General features: G+C 39.9%; 1 protein-coding gene across 1 annotated transcript; it reads right to left on the reverse strand.

The window, feature by feature from the left end:
• Window positions 1–1,963: 1,963 nt before the first annotated feature.
• Window positions 1,964–14,711, reverse strand: CCDC195 (coiled-coil domain containing 195). The gene is given in 3 exon segments (XM_054477376.1): window positions 1,964–2,087; window positions 8,274–8,520; window positions 14,477–14,711. Coding segments are annotated over 3 exon segments (606 nt in total).
• Window positions 14,712–18,718: the final 4,007 nt, after the last annotated feature.

Here is an 18,718-nt window from a genome sequence, read left to right on the forward strand (position 1 = left end):
TCTTTGTAATTCATTATATTTAAAAATATGCTCCGAGGGCTTATTATTAAGCACTATATTCAGCCGGGGAACAGAGATAGAGCTTTGTTTCTTGTTTTTTTGAGACGGAGTCTTGCTGTGTCACCCAGGCTGGAGTGCAGTGGCGTGATCTCAGCTCACTGCAAGCTCTGCCTCCCGGGTTCACGCCATTCTCCTGCCTCAGCCTCCCGAGTAACTGGGACTACAGGCACCTGCCACTATGCCTGGCTAATTTTTTGTGTTTTTAGTAGAGATGGGGTTTCACCATGTTAGCCAGGATGGTATTGATCTCCTGACCTCGTGATCCACCTGCCTCGGTCTCCCAAAGTTCTGGGATTACAGGCGTGAGCCACCGCACCCGGCCTATTTCTTTAATCCTGTGTTAAATGATTTAATTTTAAAGCTTAACATTTTATAGTGTGGTGGTTTTTTTTACTGGAAACTGATAGATTCATGTAACTGTTGAGCTCATTGAACATGGATCAAATGCCAGTTACATACTCACTGAGCTTAGCGTTGGGGATATTTGTCATATTAGCTTGGCCAGTTATGACATTACAACTTGCATAGTTGTCATGTATTGCTTTAAAAAAGTTTTACTGTTTGGGGAATGTTTCTTTTTAACTGAGGTTCAGGTGAAATTCCCAATTTTATAAATATGCTAAAAATGCCAACTATCTCATAGGTAATAGCTTAATTATCTAATCAGTGTAGGTCTTTATTCCCAGAGGAGTGTATTTTCACATCCAATTTGCATCTTTCCCCTCCAGTTGTAACCTTGCCCTATTGTATATCTGTTATAATGTTGGGAATCTTGTTAATATTCAATGAATACCATAAATAAAAAGAAGCATTTAATTTTATTACATGACTTTTACCACAGGGTGTTGGTTGCTTTATTTCTGTCTTTTCTAGAAGCCTGTGACTATTAAAATTTATTCTTAGAAATGGTATGAACCATTCCTATCCTTTCTTTGCTTCACTGCTTCCACTTGATGCAGGATCAGAGGGCCCTGGACCATGTTTCTTGGTATTTACAACAGTAGATCACAAGCACAGCTGTATGGCGGGAGTCACCTCCGAAAGGTCATTTAAAACGTGAATTTCACTTCTTCTTTCTGCCTTCCCCAGCTCCCCCAATCAATCCAATAGGTCTGGGGTGAGGCCCAGGAATCTGCATTTTAACAATCTGGATATTCTAATACAATGCGATCTTTGTTTAAGAAGGGTGTTTGTATCAGAAACTCAATTGCTATAAACAGGAAAAGGAGCTATTCTGTTAACTAGAAGTTAAGGAATTGGGGGAGTTCTGAGAACTTCCATCCCTTGAGTAGGGATGAGCAGAACCATTTTTTCTCTCCTTCCAATCAGGTTTAGTGTGCTTGCCCTTAGTCAGCTCGCAGTTGCTCTGAGTCCACAATGTACACTAGGGATGTTGCTGTGTTTGAGCTCGCACGCCTGTGACACAGGCTCTTAAAGAACAAATGAGCTAGTGTCAGTGAAATATCAACACACAGTGAACTAAAAGGAGAATCACACTTATGTCACAGAAAACAAAGGATAGTTGCTTTTATGCCACTAATCAAAACCAGAACTTTTTTTCTAGGCTTTTTCTAGCTTCATCTGGAAAGTGAACAGAAGCATTTCTTGATGGCACAGTACAGACACTGACACTTAGCATACAATCACAATTAATTACTCACATGTCGTATAGTCTACAATAGCCACTGCACACATACTAGTCATTAGCGCTCAGCAATGACAAAAAGTAATTGCTTCCACTCCTTGGCCAAACAGGTCTATCGACCCAACACCAAGTATTTTGTGTGTCTTACTGGACATCTTGCCAGACTTCTTTATAGGGAAAGACACTGACCCGGCTAGACCTTGGTGCTCCCATCTCTTGAGAATCAACTGTTTCTTACATTTAATCACTTCACATATCCTATTCTGCAATGATACTTAGCTGGTTTGTGGTCTGATTTGGTGAGTATTTCAAAGAACTTGAATTTTTGGAATATGAAGACATGTCCATGGGTAACAGGAAACTGACTGTCTTTGTCTTGTCCCTACAGGAAGCAAAATAAAGGGAAGAAAAAGACTTTTTAGTGAGCCTTTATACAGAACATTGAGGATTTTTCCCCCCTCAATCACCAAATACTACCTACAGTGTTAAAAGTTCACTTAAAAATATATCATGATATTTTTTGTTAAGTTGTTCAACAATGATATAAGGATATATATTGGAATGACCTTTTAATTAAACCCAAGGAATAGTGTGGATAAAACAAAAACTTAAAACTACTGAGGGAGAGACTATATGGCTGAGGAATGATTATTAGTTTGATGTTCAAAGTGGAAGAATATCTCATTCTTAGGCAAAGAGTCTCTTGCGTCAAATCTCTTCAGCTCATGAAATGAAGCAGAAACTTGAGGCAATTATTTTATAATCCAGATAAATCTGCTCCTGTTGACTGTGAATTAACTGAATACCCATCATGCCTGAAGAGTAAAGGGGGTAAGAGCAATAGCCCCGTGTTATCTGAGGGATTATATCTTTTCATTTTGCCTACTCCTTTTACCTCTAAAATATTACATAGAATTTAGACATTAACCAGGAGAAACTGATCTTAGGAATAAATCTAAAGAACAGTGTTTAAAATGACTGTCTTTTCTTCATTTTTGTTCTCTTTTGTGGGAACAAAGAGGGTAGATAAGGCAGTAATTTCACTGAATGACATTTGGTGGCCTGTGTCTCAGAAAACACAGCTGCACCTTTTTTTTCTTTTCTTTTCTTTTTTTTTTTTTGAGACAGAGTCTCATTCTGTCACCCAGGCTGGAATGCAGTGGTGTGATCTCAGCTCAGTGTAACCTCCTCTTCCCAGGTTCAAGCGATTCTCCTGCCTCAGCCTCCCCAGTAGCTGGGATTACAGGTGCACGTCACCATGCCGGCTAATTTTTGTGTTTTTAGTAGAGACGAGGTTTCTCTATGTTGGCTAGGCTCATTCTGAACTCTTGACTTCAAGTGATCTGCCTGCCTTGACCTCCCAAAATGCTGGGATTTCAGGCATGAGCCACTATTCCCAGCCAGGCCAGCTGCACCCTCTTTTGGGAGGGAGGTAGGCAGCCCAGTGCTTCCAAGCACTGGAATCAAAATAATAACAACCACTGCCACTCGGTGAGCAGTCACTCAACCACCTCATTTACTCTTCACAAAAACTATGAGGTATCTGCCTTTAGGATTCCCTTTTTACAGAAGAATAAACTGCGACACAGGACAAACTAGTAACTTTCTCCAAGGCCACATTGTTTGTAAATGATGACGGAGGTGGAATTTTGGCCATCTGATTCTGGAAGCTGCCTCCTTAAACTTTCTGGATTTGGAAAAGGAGAGAATATATTTATTGTAATGAATCTGGTTTACCCTATCAGCAAACTGAATAACATAGCATTTCTAATTTTAACTGTTTATATGGGCCCTTGTCCCTAAGCTTGTCAAATGAAATTTGTTTTTCTAAAACACCGGAAGAAAAGATTGAATTTCTATGTCAAAATTAACAAAAAATTAAAATCCTGTCTTTAGTTTCTGGAAAGCTTTGATTCTTAGAAATATTGACATTGGCATTATTTTGTAAAATATTTTCTTGGCATAATAATGGAAAAGTTCACAAGCAAATTGGGTATGATGTCTGATATGATTCAAAAGTCAGTGCAAACAAATTGGTTCTTGATAAATATTTGTAAAATGCTTTGAAAGCTATTAGTTAGGAAATTAATTTCCCAAATAATCAGAGGAATAATATAATGACATTTTACTTTACTAGTTAATTCCTGAGAATATAAAAGACACATTTAAAAAGGGCTACAATAAAAAAAAATGCTCAATTCCTACTAAATAGTTCTAGTGGATTTCATGCCAATCCAGCTGTTGATTTTAAGCCAATACTGGCTTTCTTCCCTTAATACAACCTTGCAATTGGCTCAATCTTTCAAATTAACTTTTATGTTAGAAATGGGTTGTATTCTAAATAGTTCATTAGTTGGCAGCTTGGAAGTTGGAAAACATTTTACTTTAGAAAAATAATACCTCATAAATGTTGGTTAGGTTCCCATACTATCATAGAAAATAATATAAATTGAAATGGAAAAACTAATAGTACTACAATTCTCAGCATTGTATGTCTGTGAGAATAGTTTAAGTGCAAAAAATAAAACATTATGATATATACACCGTATAATTTCAGCATATGTGAACACAAGCTATCCATCTCAATGGTAGTTATTCAGGTAGTGGGATTATAAAGAGTTTTGTTTTTAAACATTTTTACTTTGTATATTGCCTCTATATTTTGTAACTTTATTTTTATTTTTATTTTTTTTGAGACGGAGTCTCACTCTGTCACCCAGGCTGGAGTGCAGTGGCCCAATCTCGGCTCACTGCAACCTCCGCCTCCCAGGTTCAAGCAATTCTCTGTCTCAGCCTCCCAAGTAGCTGGGACTACAGGCATACACCACCACGCCTGGCTAAGTTTTATATTTTTAGTGGAGATGGGGTTTCACCATATTGGTCAGGCTGGTCTCGAACCCTTGGCCTCAGGTGATCGGTTCACCTTGGCCTCCCAGAGTGCTGGGATTACAGGTATGAGCCACCATGCCTGGCTGTAAATTTTTTTTTTTTTTTTTTTTTTTGAGACAGATTCTCACTCTGTTGCCAGGCTGGAGTGCAATGGTGTGATCTCGGTTCACTGAAAACTCTGCCTGCCAGGTTCAAGCAATTCTCCTGCCTCAGCCTCTCAAGTAGCTGAGATTACAGGCACCTGCCACCATGCCTGGCTAATTTTTGTATTTTAGTAGAGATGGGGTTTCACTGTGTTGGTCAGGCTGGTCTTGAACTCCTGACCTCAGATGGTCCACTCACCTCAGCCTCCCAAAGTGCTAGGATTACAGGCGTGAGCCACCGCGACCAACATCTGGCCATAACTTTTTTTTATGATAAACATTTAGTGCTGTTATGGAACTGGAGATATATATATATATGTGTGTGTGTGTGTGTGTGTGTGTGTATATATATATACACACACACACACTTTTTTTTTTTAAGAAAAAGGACATATCTCTGCCATTCTTCTGTTTTCCTTCTTTGAAGACACATGACCAATGGAACCCAATGATTGAGTGTTCATTTCTTGTTTCCATATCCCACATTTGATCTATAAATAAATCTTGTTGGCTCCACCTTTGATGCACATCTAGAAATCACACCCACTGTTAGCACGCTTGGCAAAGAAATGATCCCCTCTTGCCTAGATTATTTTACAGCCTTCAGTCTGGTCTCCTTGTTTTCAATATTGTTTTCTTAAAATTTTTCACAATAGGGTTTCCAACCCAAGAACTTTTTACAAAATGAAAAGAGCATGTTATCCACACAAATTTATTTACAATAAATCCAGAGTCACTGGAATTGGGTGGAAGGCCACCCTTGGCTCTCTGCCTACCTGTCCTTCTGCACACCGGCTTGCTCACTTGTCACACCAGGCTCCTGGCCTATCCTTGAACACACTGGTAATGCTCCTACCCAGGGCTTCTGCATTTGCTCTTCTCAACGCCTAGAGAGTTCTCTCCTTAGACTTGATCAGGACTCACTCTCTCTCTCCCTTCTTTACTCAGGTGGAAAGGCATTCTTTGGCCATGGTATCAAACATTTCATTATGCTCCTCTAACCCTTCTTTATTCGCTTTATTTTTTGCTTTGGTACTTAACACCGTCTAACATAATATACACTTTATGTATTTGCATGTTTACTGATTATCATGTTGCAAAGAAGTAAGCTCCACATGGGCAGGGGTTTTTGACAATTCGGTTTCCTGCTGTATCTGCAGGATATATTTATTGAATGAATACATGTAATAAAAGTATAAAACCTAGACTGAAAAGATAAAAACCAAACTCATGATGACATTTGCCCCTGGGAGGACAAGGGAAAACTTATATAAGACTTTCTTTATTGGTGACTTTCTTTCTTTCTCTCTCTCTTTCCTTCCTTCCTTCCTTTCTTTTTCTCTCTCTCTTTCTCCCTTTCTCTCTTTCTCTTTCCTTCCCTTCCCTTCCCCTTCCTTCCTTCCTTCCCTCCCTCCCTCTCTCTCTTTCTTTCTTTCTTTCTTTTTCTTTCTTTCTTTCTCTTTCTTTTCCTTCCTTCCTTCCTTCCTTCCTTCCTTCCTTCCTTCCTTCCTTCCTTCCTTCCTTCCTTCCTTCCTTCCTTCCTTCCTTCCTTCCTTCCTTCCTTCCTTCCTTCCTTCCTTCCTTCCTTCCTTCCTTCCTTCCTTCCTTCCTTCCTTCCTTCCTTCCGTCTTCTTTTCTTTCTTCTTAGAGGCAAGGTCTCACTATGTTGCCCAGGCTGGTCTCAAACTCCTGGGCTCAAGGGATTTGCCCACCTCAGCCTCCCAAACTGCTGGAATTACAGGCTTGAGACACCGCACCCAGCCACATTTTATTTATTTTATGTATAAAAACATCTGAAGCAAATATGAAAAAACTTTTTGAATCTGTTGGTGCATGTAACATTAATTTCTGAATATTTCTGTATTTTGGAAGTTTTCATAAGACATTTATTCTGGCTTTCCAATAATTTCACAATAAAGCATATATTCCTTAGCATTCCACGAGCGGCCTTTAATGATGAATCCTTCTCACTTCTCCATCCTCATTTATTTTACTACTTTTAGTTTCTCTCAATGGCATGGCTTCTTCTATCCTCATGTCTGTTTCATTCTACTTGGGATGATCTTTCCATTTTTCTTTGGCTAAATCTAGTAGTCCTTGGTGACTCCAGTTACTCTCCCTGCTCCTATGATAGAACCTTCTGCAAGGGAAACACAATTTTCATCCTGTCTTTGGAAATCCAAATAAAGCTTACTTAACCTTTGTATCCCACATCCTATGGGAAGTCCAGTGCCCTTTCCAATATTTATGAGAATTCCTACAGGCCTCTTGCTTATGGTTATCTCTTGATTTGCTTTCCTGCCACTGCTGAGTTCGATGGTTCTCTGGGTCTCACAACAATCATATTTTTACATTTTCTCTTTCTCGTGATAAGCTAATAATCATGAGACCCAGGTCCCCTCCTCTTGATTTTCTTCCTTCTACTCACACAAGACAAAGACAAGTAGAGATCTTGCTGAAAAGTTAGGGCCTCATTGGGAGTTGGAAGGTGGGATGCAGAGTGTGGGAGAGAGGGGGCAGTGCACGCTCCTGCACAGTTGTGCAGATAAATTGGGCTTGGTGTTAGAGGACTTGACTACCACTTCAGGAGCCACTGGCCAAGTTTCCTCTAACAGACCCTGGCTTGTTTTTCCTTTTCTTTTCTTTTTCTTTTTTTTTTTTTTTTTTTTTGAGATGGAGTCTTACTCTGTCCCCCAGGCTGGAGTGCAGTGGTACCATCTCGGCTCACTGCAACCTCTGCCTCCCGGGTTCAAGTGATTCTCCTGCCTCAGACTCCCAAGTAGCTGAGGTTACAGGCGCAGGCCACCACGCCTGGCTAATTTTTGTATTTTTAGTAGAGACAGGGTTTTGCCATGTTGTCCAGGCTGGCCTTGAACTCCTGACCTCAAGTGATCCAGCCTTCGTCAGCCTCCCAAGGTGCTTTCTTGACTGTTGTCTCACATCCCTCCCATTCTCAGGCTGTTCCAGCTCTCTAAATACCAGTTCACATATTTTGGAGAGCAAATTGGTTTTCTCTTTGTCTCTTGGCCCTTATGAGTTATACCTAAATAATTTTTTTAAACAATTTCCCCTAAAGCCCACTAAGGCACCTGCCTCCACCAGAACAGCTGTTCTCTGAGAGGAGTTCTGCGTTCAGCTCTTAAAGTAACTGTGCCTTCTCCCTGAGATGCACTTTATTGCAGTAGATAGTTTACTTGTGTGCCTTTGTCACTAAATGAGAGTTTTGACTGTAATGGCTTACTTTTGCTGAATCTTCTATCACTAGTGCCTGGCTTAGAATGTGATCACTAATGCTTAATGAATAAATGAATACTAAGTTGTCCAGCTGTTAGAGGCATCTATTAGAGGGTGCCATTTAACCTCAAATAAATTTGTTACTTTAAATTCCCAAAATGGACATAGGTGATATGGAAATTATTTATATGCTATTTGGTTTTGCTTCCTCCACTAGATAAGACTTCACTTATCCAGGGGAACGTCTCAGTAACCATCTCAGCATGGGCCTATTCACCAGCTTGAAGTGTATTGTACATTACCTGCCGCCACAAACATGCTCAGGAGAAGCTCTTTGGATGGTCCTATTGCTGGTGAAAGAATCTGTAGCAAACACCTTTTCTTCCATGTCTTGATTCTTAATTGGAGAACATGCCAGTGACTTAAGTGTTCCCTGAGCTTCTAGAATTCTGCTTTTTGGGTGACTTTTCCCAGCTTTCCAGGGATCATTTGCAGCAGATGAGCAAACTGATGATGAAATGGAATAGCGTCTAACCATCATGACATTGCCTGTACAAAAGACACAAAATTCAACTTAAAAAAATTCTACTCTGATGACACTCACAAATGAAAAATGATAGAATTTTATTGAAACTATCTAGACAGAACTACTGTTTCTCATTACTTTTTTGGCATAAAAGATATCCATTTGGCCAGGCTTGGTGGCTCATGCCTGTAATCCCAGCACTTTGGGAGGCCGAGGCAGGTGGATCACGAGGTCAGGTGATGGAGACCATCCTGGCCAACATGGTGAAACCACGTCTCTACTAAAAATACAGAAATTAGCCAGGCATGGTGGCGGGCACCTGTAGTCCCAGCTACTCAGGAGGTTGAGGCAGGAGAATTGCTTGAACCCGAGAGGCAGAGGTTGCAGTGAGCCAAGATCATGCCACTGCACTCCAGCCTGGGTGACAAGAGGGAAACTTCGTCTCAAACAATCAAACAAACAAACAAAAAGCATTCATTGATTTATTTTACAAATATTAATTAGGTGCCAACCATATGCCAGGATCTTTTTTAAGAGATGGGGATGTGGTAGAGAACAACATAAAATTCCAGAGTTCACCTTCTTATGTGGAAGACAGACAGTAAACAAACAATAGATGATAGAATTCACATAGTAATACATTCTAGGAAGGCAAATAAGGCTGATGAGGACAAGGGGATACAGACAGATGCAGGAAGGTGTTCGGAGGCTATTTCAATTGTGTGGCCAGGGAAGACCTTTCTGAGGATACAGCATTAGAGCAGGGGCTTGACATACATAGATAATAAAAAAAAAGAACTTAAAATTGGGAGAACATGAATCTCCCAGACATGCCAATTCTTGATGGCCTTCTTACTCCTGATTCTAGAAGAACAGGCTTATCCACAGTGTCTGATCACCTGAATGGCCACAGGAATTTAACAGGTTGTTGCTAACTGGCCTATGATTGCATGTCTTGGCCTTAGTTGGGACAGTCATTAGGAGGATGACTATTGAGTGAGAGACACATGGCAAAGAGCAAAGATGCATGGTGTGGGAAATTGGAGAGCCCCTGAAAGAGATGGAGAGATTTGTGGCTTTAGTTTCCAGGGGCTTCCAATTCAGTTTCTGTTCATAGTGTCTCCCAATAAACTCTTTCCTTGAGGTAAATCAAATCTTCCCTGTGTGTGTGTTTTTTTTTTTTTTTTAATAACGAGAACATATTGATTAAAAGGGCTTTATTTTAGAGGCTCTTGGTATGTCTGAATGCCAGCTCTTACACTGCATTAACTCTGTGATCTGGAGCCGGTCATTTAACTTCTACTTGGAGGTCTGGTGATTATCCAACGTCTACTTGCACGTCCAGTGTTGTACATGTGGCTTACAACACTGATCTCATGGGTTGGTTTTCATTTTCTGGAGCACTTTATGAGTGATTGTGGAATCTTCATTCTTTCTCACTGCAGCTTTGCCATGAATGAGCATGAAAGTGTAAAAAAACCGCTGCATTATGGGTAGGCTTTGCGAGTGCCAGAGGCACAATTATTTTTTATTTATGTTTGCTGACCGCTTCTGGAAAAAGCAGACAGAAAATCATTATAGTTATTTCAAAAGGTGGAGGCTGTTTTGGCTTTTTGTAGAACAGAAGACTGAATTGTAGGAGAGGTCTAGGGAGAGTTTAAGTTCAAATCTGTTTGAAGTGATTAACTGCAAATATTATTCGTAAATTATCTTTAAATGCTCCCCTTGGTCATGATATGTAACTTCCATAATTATCTAAAAACAGATCTGTGACTACTTACAAACATAAACTTTTTTGTTTAGAAGGATTATAAAACAATCCCTTGATACTGAATCGTAGGGAAACACAACAGGAAATTATGCCGATGATAGCAAAGTTACGTTTGTTTTTACTTGGGACCTACGGTTAATTTGGGAGTGATTAGCATATAGGCTCATTGTTCATCTCCATGGGTCACAAAGGGTCTGTGTCCCTCAGTTTCTTATTAACAAAAGAGAAAAGATGTTCATCACAGCATCACAGGCTCATTAGAACAGTTTCGAAGATCACAGCCAAATGCAGTTTATTTGCCAGCAAAGGATGTGAGCAGAGAATCAGAGGTGCAGCAATGCTGTAAAGAGTTGTTTCTTTTATCTTTACTGCGGCAAATTGCTTCAAGGTTCCACAGGGCAAGACGGGCTGGGAAACATCTCTGAAAGCGCTGGCTAGATTTCATATCTACCAAATATTTATGCACTATTACAGATGTTTCCATGAGCATTTATCCAGCAAGGATTCACTCTGCATTCTCAGTATATTTTATCACCACACAGCTGTGTCTGGGCTGTAGTGTAGCTCTGCGTCCTCGGGTGACTTCAGGGGAAGTAGGGTTCTCCACTCACAGAGAGCCTCACTTTATCTCACCACACATACCAAGGAACACATGGAGGAACTTTTAGTTCTAAGTGATCCACTTCCAGGTCCTCTTTAATTGTTCCCTTTCTTAAAGTGCGACTCATATTTCTGATTTCACATTATTCTTTCTGAAAGAATAGGTTTATGTATTTTTGTTTCCAAAAAAGGACTGGAGAAGTTGGATAAGATAATCTCTATGAGGCTTATATTCTCAACTGTAAATAAGGAAATTTCTACTGGATGATCTCTTCCCTCCCTCCCTCTCTCCCTCCCTGCCTGCCTGCCTGCCTTCCTTCCTTCCTTCCATCCCTCCTTCCTTTTTGATGGAGTCTTGCACTGTTGCCCAGGCCAGAGTGCAGTGGTGCAATCTCGGCTCACTGCAACTTCCACCTCCTGGGTTCAAGCGGTTCTCCTGCCTCAACCTCCCCAGTAGCTAGGACTACAGGCACGTGCCACCACGCCCAGCGAATTTTTGTATTTTTAGTAGAGACGGGGTTTCACCATGTTGGCCAGGATGGTCTCGATCTCCTGACCTCGTGATCCACCCACCTTGGCCTCCCAAAGTGCTGAGATTTCAGGAGTGAGCCACTGTGCCTGGCCCTCTAACGTTCCTTTCCAGTAACAGATTTCTATGATTCAATTAATTGTAAGTATGAATTTCAATTGACGTTGGCAATTACTGTTAAAACTACTGATGAAAACTTATGCTCAAGTCAAATAATAATATTTTTCTGACATGTCCAATGATATTATGACAACTATTACTTAGTAATTTACATTGAGTCTTATTTACACTATCTTTACTCCTCTCAACAGCCCTGTGAGGTAGATTCCATCATTACCTCCATTTGACAGATGAGGAGAGTGATCATAAAAACTCTACATCACTCTATATTCATAGAATCACAGGATTTTGCAGTTGGAATAGGACTTGAAAGACATTTAGCCCAATCCACTTATTTTTACATGAGGATGCTAAGATCAAAAAGTTTATGTGACCTGCCCAATGTTGAACAACTGTTACAAAACAACTAGGAATACAACCCAGGTGTCTTCATGCTCAGGACAATGTTCTTCCTACTTATATTACTTGCTATTATAATAGCACATAACATTTAAGAAACAGATAAACATCATTTAAAGTAACTCAACTGGACTCCCAAGTGCAAATCTAAATCACATTTCTTTCTGTGTTTTATTTGTGCAATAAGCAAGGTTTCCTACAATTTTATCAAATATTTTTCACCAGTACTTCTTTTTTTTTTGAGACAAGGTCTCACTCTGTCATGCAGGCTGGAGTACAGTGCTGCACCCTTAGCTCACTGCAGCCTCAAACTTCTGGGCTCAAGGAATCCTCCCATCTCAGCCTCTCAAGCTCTCAAGTAGCTCAGTCTATAGATGTACGCCATCATGCCTGGCTAATTTTTTCCTGGCTAATCCTTTTCTTTTCCTTTCTATTCTTTTCTTTTCTTTGTAGAGATGGTGGTCTCCCTATGATGCCTAGGCTGATCTCGAACTCCTGTCCTCAAGTGATCCTCCTGCCTTCACCTCCCAAAGTGCTGGGATTACAGGCATGAGCCACCATGCTTGACCTCACCAATCCTTTTCAAAGTTAATGCTAACATTCTTATTGGAAATTACCACCCATATGCTGAAGAAGTATGATATCAATTGTGTGTTTAACTCTTATGAATATGTTCTAACCTCCTCCAAGCTTGATGATGTTTAGACCCTGAGAATTTAAAGGGCAATATACTCTGTTCTTTGAACAGTGTTAATACATGTTTTAAAATAGGACAGTGAGTTCTAAGATGCAACTTACTTTTCTGTTAGGATAAGTACCACAGAGAATAGATTTGAAGGATTGTTGCTTATTTTTGGAGCAAGGCAGTGGTTTTCAATGGTGGATGGGGTGCGATTTTGTTCCCAAGTCAATATTTGGCAATGCCTGAGGACATTACTGATGGTCATAACTGGAAGGGGAAGCGTGAGCGCTCCAGCATCTAGTGGTTAGAGGCCAGGGAAGCTGCTAAGCACCCTACCATGCTCGAGATGACCTCCACAGTAATTATTCAGTCTCAAATGTCAGTAGTACAGAGGTTGAGAAACCCTCAACTAAGCAAATATTACAAATGTCCACATCCTTTTTTTTTTTTTTCCCAGCAGGAGAATGTCTAACCTCCTATAGGTTACTCTTTCACAGTTTTATTAAATAACCAGTAGACAGTTACTCAATCCAGAGTTGTACTTATGAAAAGGGAAAAAGACCTGGATCGGAATCTGTTTTCAGCTTTCAAATATAGGGTCTCATTAGAGACACACATCTCTAACTGGGAGAACCAACCAGCAAATATGACCTGTTCCATTGTCAAGCTGTTCAGAGCTTCTTTTTTTTCTTTTTGAGATGGAGTCTCACTCTGTCGCCAGGCTGGAGTGCAGTGGCACGATCTCAGCTCACTACAACCTCCGCCTCCCAGGTTCAAGTGATTCTCCTGCCTCAGCCTCCCCAGTAGCTGAGATTACAGGTGTGCACCACCATACCTGATTAATTTTTGTATTTTTAGTAGAGACAGGGTTTCACCATGTTGGCCAGGATGGTCTCGATCTCTTGACCTCATCACCCGTCCACCTTGGCCTCCCAAAGTGCTTCTAATTGGCAGTGCCTGAAGCTTTTGACAGATGATGTTAAGAGTTTTGAGTATTTAATTATGTATATGAATTATTTTATTTGAATATGTTGTGTGTAGGCAGGTATTGACGATTTTAATGTAGAGTGTATTTCTCACTCTGCTGATTTCTGACCCCATGTGTAATCTTCACAGTCAAAATATTTCTCATAAAAGGTGAGAGATTTGATTTTTAGAATATATCAAACATTGACTCTGTATCTTGAAGTCTTCAATCTGTATAGCCGGCTGAATTATGTGCAGCATTGATTCATACAGGACAATAAAGTTATTAGTAAAACATGGATAGGAAATAGTATCTGCCATTTGTTGTGCCTTGGCCAGGTGCAATACTAAGCATTTAGTTCATATTACTGTAGTTAATCCTCACAACCTTGTGAGATAGGTACTATAACACTTCCAGATGAAGAAAACAAAGATTAAAGAGGTCTAATCACTGGCTTAGAGTCAAGTGACTGAAGTGGTCAATTGGCAACCATATTTGTTGACTTTGACATCCATTCCCTTATCTGGTGTGCAGTACTGTTCCAGCCTTATAAGTGTGCATGCCGTTTGACATACACACATTCAGTGTTCTATTATGCAGCATTTAAATGGCTGAAGTTAAAGAGGAAAAAGACCACATTGTTCCTAGTGTGACTGATTTCCACAAACCTGTCTCTCTTATCTTTCCCAGCAAATATGGAAGTAATTTTAGTGTTGCTATAATATGTTGCTTGAAGATGCTAAAGCCATTTTTGTCTAGGGATTCAAAGGTAATCTACTAGGAGGAAAGGGATGAAACCCACCACCGTTATTACCAAACTATACAGTTACGTGATCAGCACAATACACTTAACTATTTCACGATATTTGCAAAATGGGCACAACCCACAAGAGCTCAGAATGTTTGGGTACCTTGGTGTTCCTACGTTGCTGGTGCTGCATCAGTGGAAACGGCACCCTGAAGGGTTGCTGGAGATTGTCCTGGCGCTTCCTCCTCCCTTTCGTCTCCTGAATCTGCCCCTGAGCCTGAGGCTCTCTGACTGCTTGCAGTGAGTTTCAATCGGAGGGCTTGATTCTCTTTCTCCAGTTTGTGGATCTCTGCCTGCGTTTCCTGGATAACTCTCACGAGCTGGATATTAGCTTCCATTGTCTCTTCTCATGTCACTCTAGTTGGCTTCTTTGGGAGAGACAGGTGGACTTTTCCTCATGAGCCCAAAACACAATCTACTCAGCAGGTCTGGCTGATCCTGCTCATAAACCTTTCCGAACAATAGCTGTCACTCTTCTCTGCGCCATCTTTCAGCACCTGGGGGGTTAGGCTGTCAAGGGAGGTAAAAGATCTTCCATGAAGTATTCATTCTGGGTTTTGTTTTTCAAAACAGAGATTTTCTTTCTATCTTTCATTTCATGTCAATCCACAGTTCTAGAATATTGCTTTGTGTGGGAGGAGAAGAGAACACTCCACAAATTTCCAGTGAGGAATAGTTTCTTGTTTCCATCATGAACTTACCATCACAACAGCCACTCAGTCTTTTCTCTGTTGCCACTTCTGGGATCAAATGTATCTCAGGATCACCAGCTGCCACAAGTGCAGCAAAATGGACATAGAAGAATTATGCCATGTCTTCTCTGTCTAATGCGCATTTTTTGCTAAATTATTAATTTTGACACTTATTAAGGAAGGGTAACATTAATCACAAGGGGTCATATGAACTGCAGGGATATTATTTAAATATGATGTTGGTAATTCATACGTAAATCCCTCAAGATAGGCCAAGGAAGGACAGATATTATCACTCCTCAGTAAGTTTCTATCTTACAAGCATTTTGCTATTATTTACTTCTAGGATGTTTGCCTGGGCAAAGGCTGCCAGGGGTATTTTGGGAATGTAAGAAGATACAGACTAAACATTAATCTTGAATGAGAGAGACATGTGACAATTACAGCTTTTGTTACCTATTTCCTGAAGAGGTTTCTTTGTGGGGAAATGAAAAGTACAAATCGTAAATAGCATATGCCCTGATAGCAATATCTGTTTGGAAATTCAATTAATGTTTAAACATAAATGATCTTTTGCAATACAGTGAAAATAATTAGAAAACTTTTTACGGGGATAGATTTTCTTTCACATTCATTTTTGTTTTCTCTGCGTGTGTGTGTGTGTGTGTGTGTGTGTGTGTGTGTGTATTTGCCCATCCTAATACATATTTGTTGATTGATCCAAGGCTGTTTAGATGGAAGGAATGATTGGAGAAAGTATTACTCCTTTTTTATTCATACAAATTTATTTTATTTGTTTGAATTTTATGTTCACTAAAAAGTCAGTATATAAAAATGATGAGGGCATTTTCATATACTATTTATATTTGTATTTAAATGAATTTCAGTAAACATGTGCCACTCCAGAGGCTGTAGAAGTAGCTTGTAGAAATGTGGACTATGGAGCAAAATGGGATTGGAAAGGTCATCCAATCTCACCACCTACTGGATGTTCAGATCTGTTCCACAGTATCTCTGCAACGGATCATTGACCCTATATGTGAGTATTTCTTTTGTAGGAGAGTTTCCTTCCTGCGATTTTCTTTTTGAGAAAATTTACTCATAAACAAGATAGGCAGTATTATTATCCCCATTTTACAGCAAGGAAATGGGCATAGAAAGTTGAAGACACTTGGCCTAGGTCAGGGATACTAAATGCAGGCAATGTGACTCAGGAGTTTACATACTCAATAATTATCTGTACTGTGCCCCTTAGAATTGTGCCCACCTCATCAGATATTCTTTAAATTGTTTTTATTTTTAATTATTATTGATACTTAGCAGTTGTACACATTTTTGGGGTACATGTAGTTTTTTTTTTTTTTTGAGACGGAGTCTCGCTCTGTCACCCAGGCTGGAGTGCAGTGGTGCCATCTTGGCTTACTGCAAGCCCCGCCTCCCAGGTTCACACCATTCTCCTGCCTCAGCCTCCTGAGTAGCTGGGACTGCAGGCTCCTGCCACCACGCCTGGCTATTTTTTTTCTATTTTTAGTATAGACAGGGTTTCACTGTGTTAGCCAGGATGGTCTGGATCTCCTGACCTCGTGATCCTCCTGCCTCGGCCTCCCAAAGTGCTGGGATTACAGGCGTGAGCCACGGTGCCTGGCCCACATGTGATATTTTGATAAAGCACACATTGTATAATGAGCAAATCAGGGTAACTGGGGTAGCCACCACTTCAAGCATTTATCATTTATTTTTGTTGCTTTTTAACTAAAATTATTTCCATTGACCAAAAATTGGTCTCCATGCAGCTCGTTCTTAGCTCTACTCTTTGGAGACATTATGCAATATGTCTAATCTTTGCTTTAATAAAAATTACTGTTCCATCATGTTCCAGTGAGTTTCTACACTCTAGAAAAAACAGCCTCAATATTTTTAGCTGTTGTTTTAATCTAATGTGTGTTCCAGGGCCTGGAGTGCATCTTGGACTCTCTTTTGAACATGTTTCAATTTGTTGATAAGTTTCTTGAACTAGGATATACAGGTCTAAAGGCATTCTCCTGAATGCATCTGACTAGAATAGGACAAACTGCCTCAGCTTCCATAAAGTATTTTGTGGTACATTCCACAAAAATGGGCCGTAAAATTCATTCTTGAAATTGAACTCAGTGTTGAAATTGTATTTGCTTCTTAAAATTGCATTCAGCAACAAAGCGGAATGTGAAAATAACTTGTACTGTTACTGGAAATGACAAGATTATAGCATTATTTATAGACAATTTGATTATATATCTAGAAAGCCCAAGAAAATAAATCTGGGTGGGTGCAGTGGCTCACACCTGTAGTCCCAGAAATTTGGGAGGCCGAGGTGAGTGGATTTCTTGAGCTCAGGAATTCGAGACTGGCCTGGGCAACATGGTGAAACCCTGTCTCTACAAAAAATACAAAAATTAGCCAGTCATGGTGACATGTGCCTGTGGTCCTAGCTACTCGGGAGGCTGAGGCGGGAGGATTGCTTGAGCCAGGGGAGATCAAGGCTGCCGAGACTGTGCCACTGTACTCCCAACCTGGGTAACAGAGCAAGACCCTGTGTCAAAAACAAAACAAAACAAAGCAAAACAAAACCCACAAATGAAATAAGTCCAAAATTTCATTTTGTAATCTACTCCTATGTTACAAAATAAGCACTTAAAAATCAATAGTTTTTCAAAGTACTATCAATGACCAGTAGAAAAAAAATGAAAAATATTCCACTGACAATAGGTCTCTGTATATAAAATGCCCAGGAACTTTTTTTTAAGTTTGTAAGGTTTATAATTAAAAAAAAAACAACTAACATTTTGCTGAGATATAAAAGAAAACTTAGGAAAATGGAAACTATTTTCCTGGCAAGAAGACTGAATATTTTAAAAGAAGTCTTAATTGAATTTCTTTTCTTTACTTTTTTTTTGTTTTTTTGAGATGGAGTCTTGCCCTGTCACACAGGCTGGAGTGTAGTGGCGTGATCTCGGCTCACGGCAACCTCTGCCTCCCGGGTTCAACTGATTCTTCTGCCTCAGCCTCTTGAGTAGCTGGGATTACAGACGCATGACACCATGCCCAGCTAATTTTTGTATTTTTAGTAGAGATGGGGTTTCACCATGTTGGTCAGGCTGGTCTTGAACTCCTGACCTAATGATCCGTCCACCTCGGCCTCCCAAAGTGCTGGGATTACAGGCGTGAGACACTGCGCCAGGCCATCTTAGTTGAATTTCTAATCAAAATCTCAGTGGGACTTTTAAAAAAAGAAATTGATGAAATCATTGTAAAGGTCATCTGGAAACAATTGTTATGAAGTATGTGAAAATGAAGAGTAATTATTGGGGACTTGCTTTATTCAATTTTTCAATATAAAATGAAGTTACGATGATGAAAACAGCAAATATTGGAGAATTTGCAGGCAGGACAAAGTTACAGACATTTCCTAGAAGAACAGCAAATGGCAAAACATGCGGAAAAAAGCTCAACTTCATCAGTAATTTTGCAAATTAAATTACTGAAATTTTTGTTGAGGGGTTGAAGAAGTTAGCAAAGATTTTGAAAATAAAAAAAGTTAATGCAAATACTATTAATAATTAACAAGTCTTTCAGATAAGCAATTTAACAATCAGTGTCAAGGATATTTAACAAGT

Source organism: Pongo pygmaeus, chromosome 11, assembly GCF_028885625.2.
Source record: "Pongo pygmaeus isolate AG05252 chromosome 11, NHGRI_mPonPyg2-v2.0_pri, whole genome shotgun sequence".
NCBI lineage: Eukaryota > Metazoa > Chordata > Mammalia > Primates > Hominidae > Pongo > Pongo pygmaeus.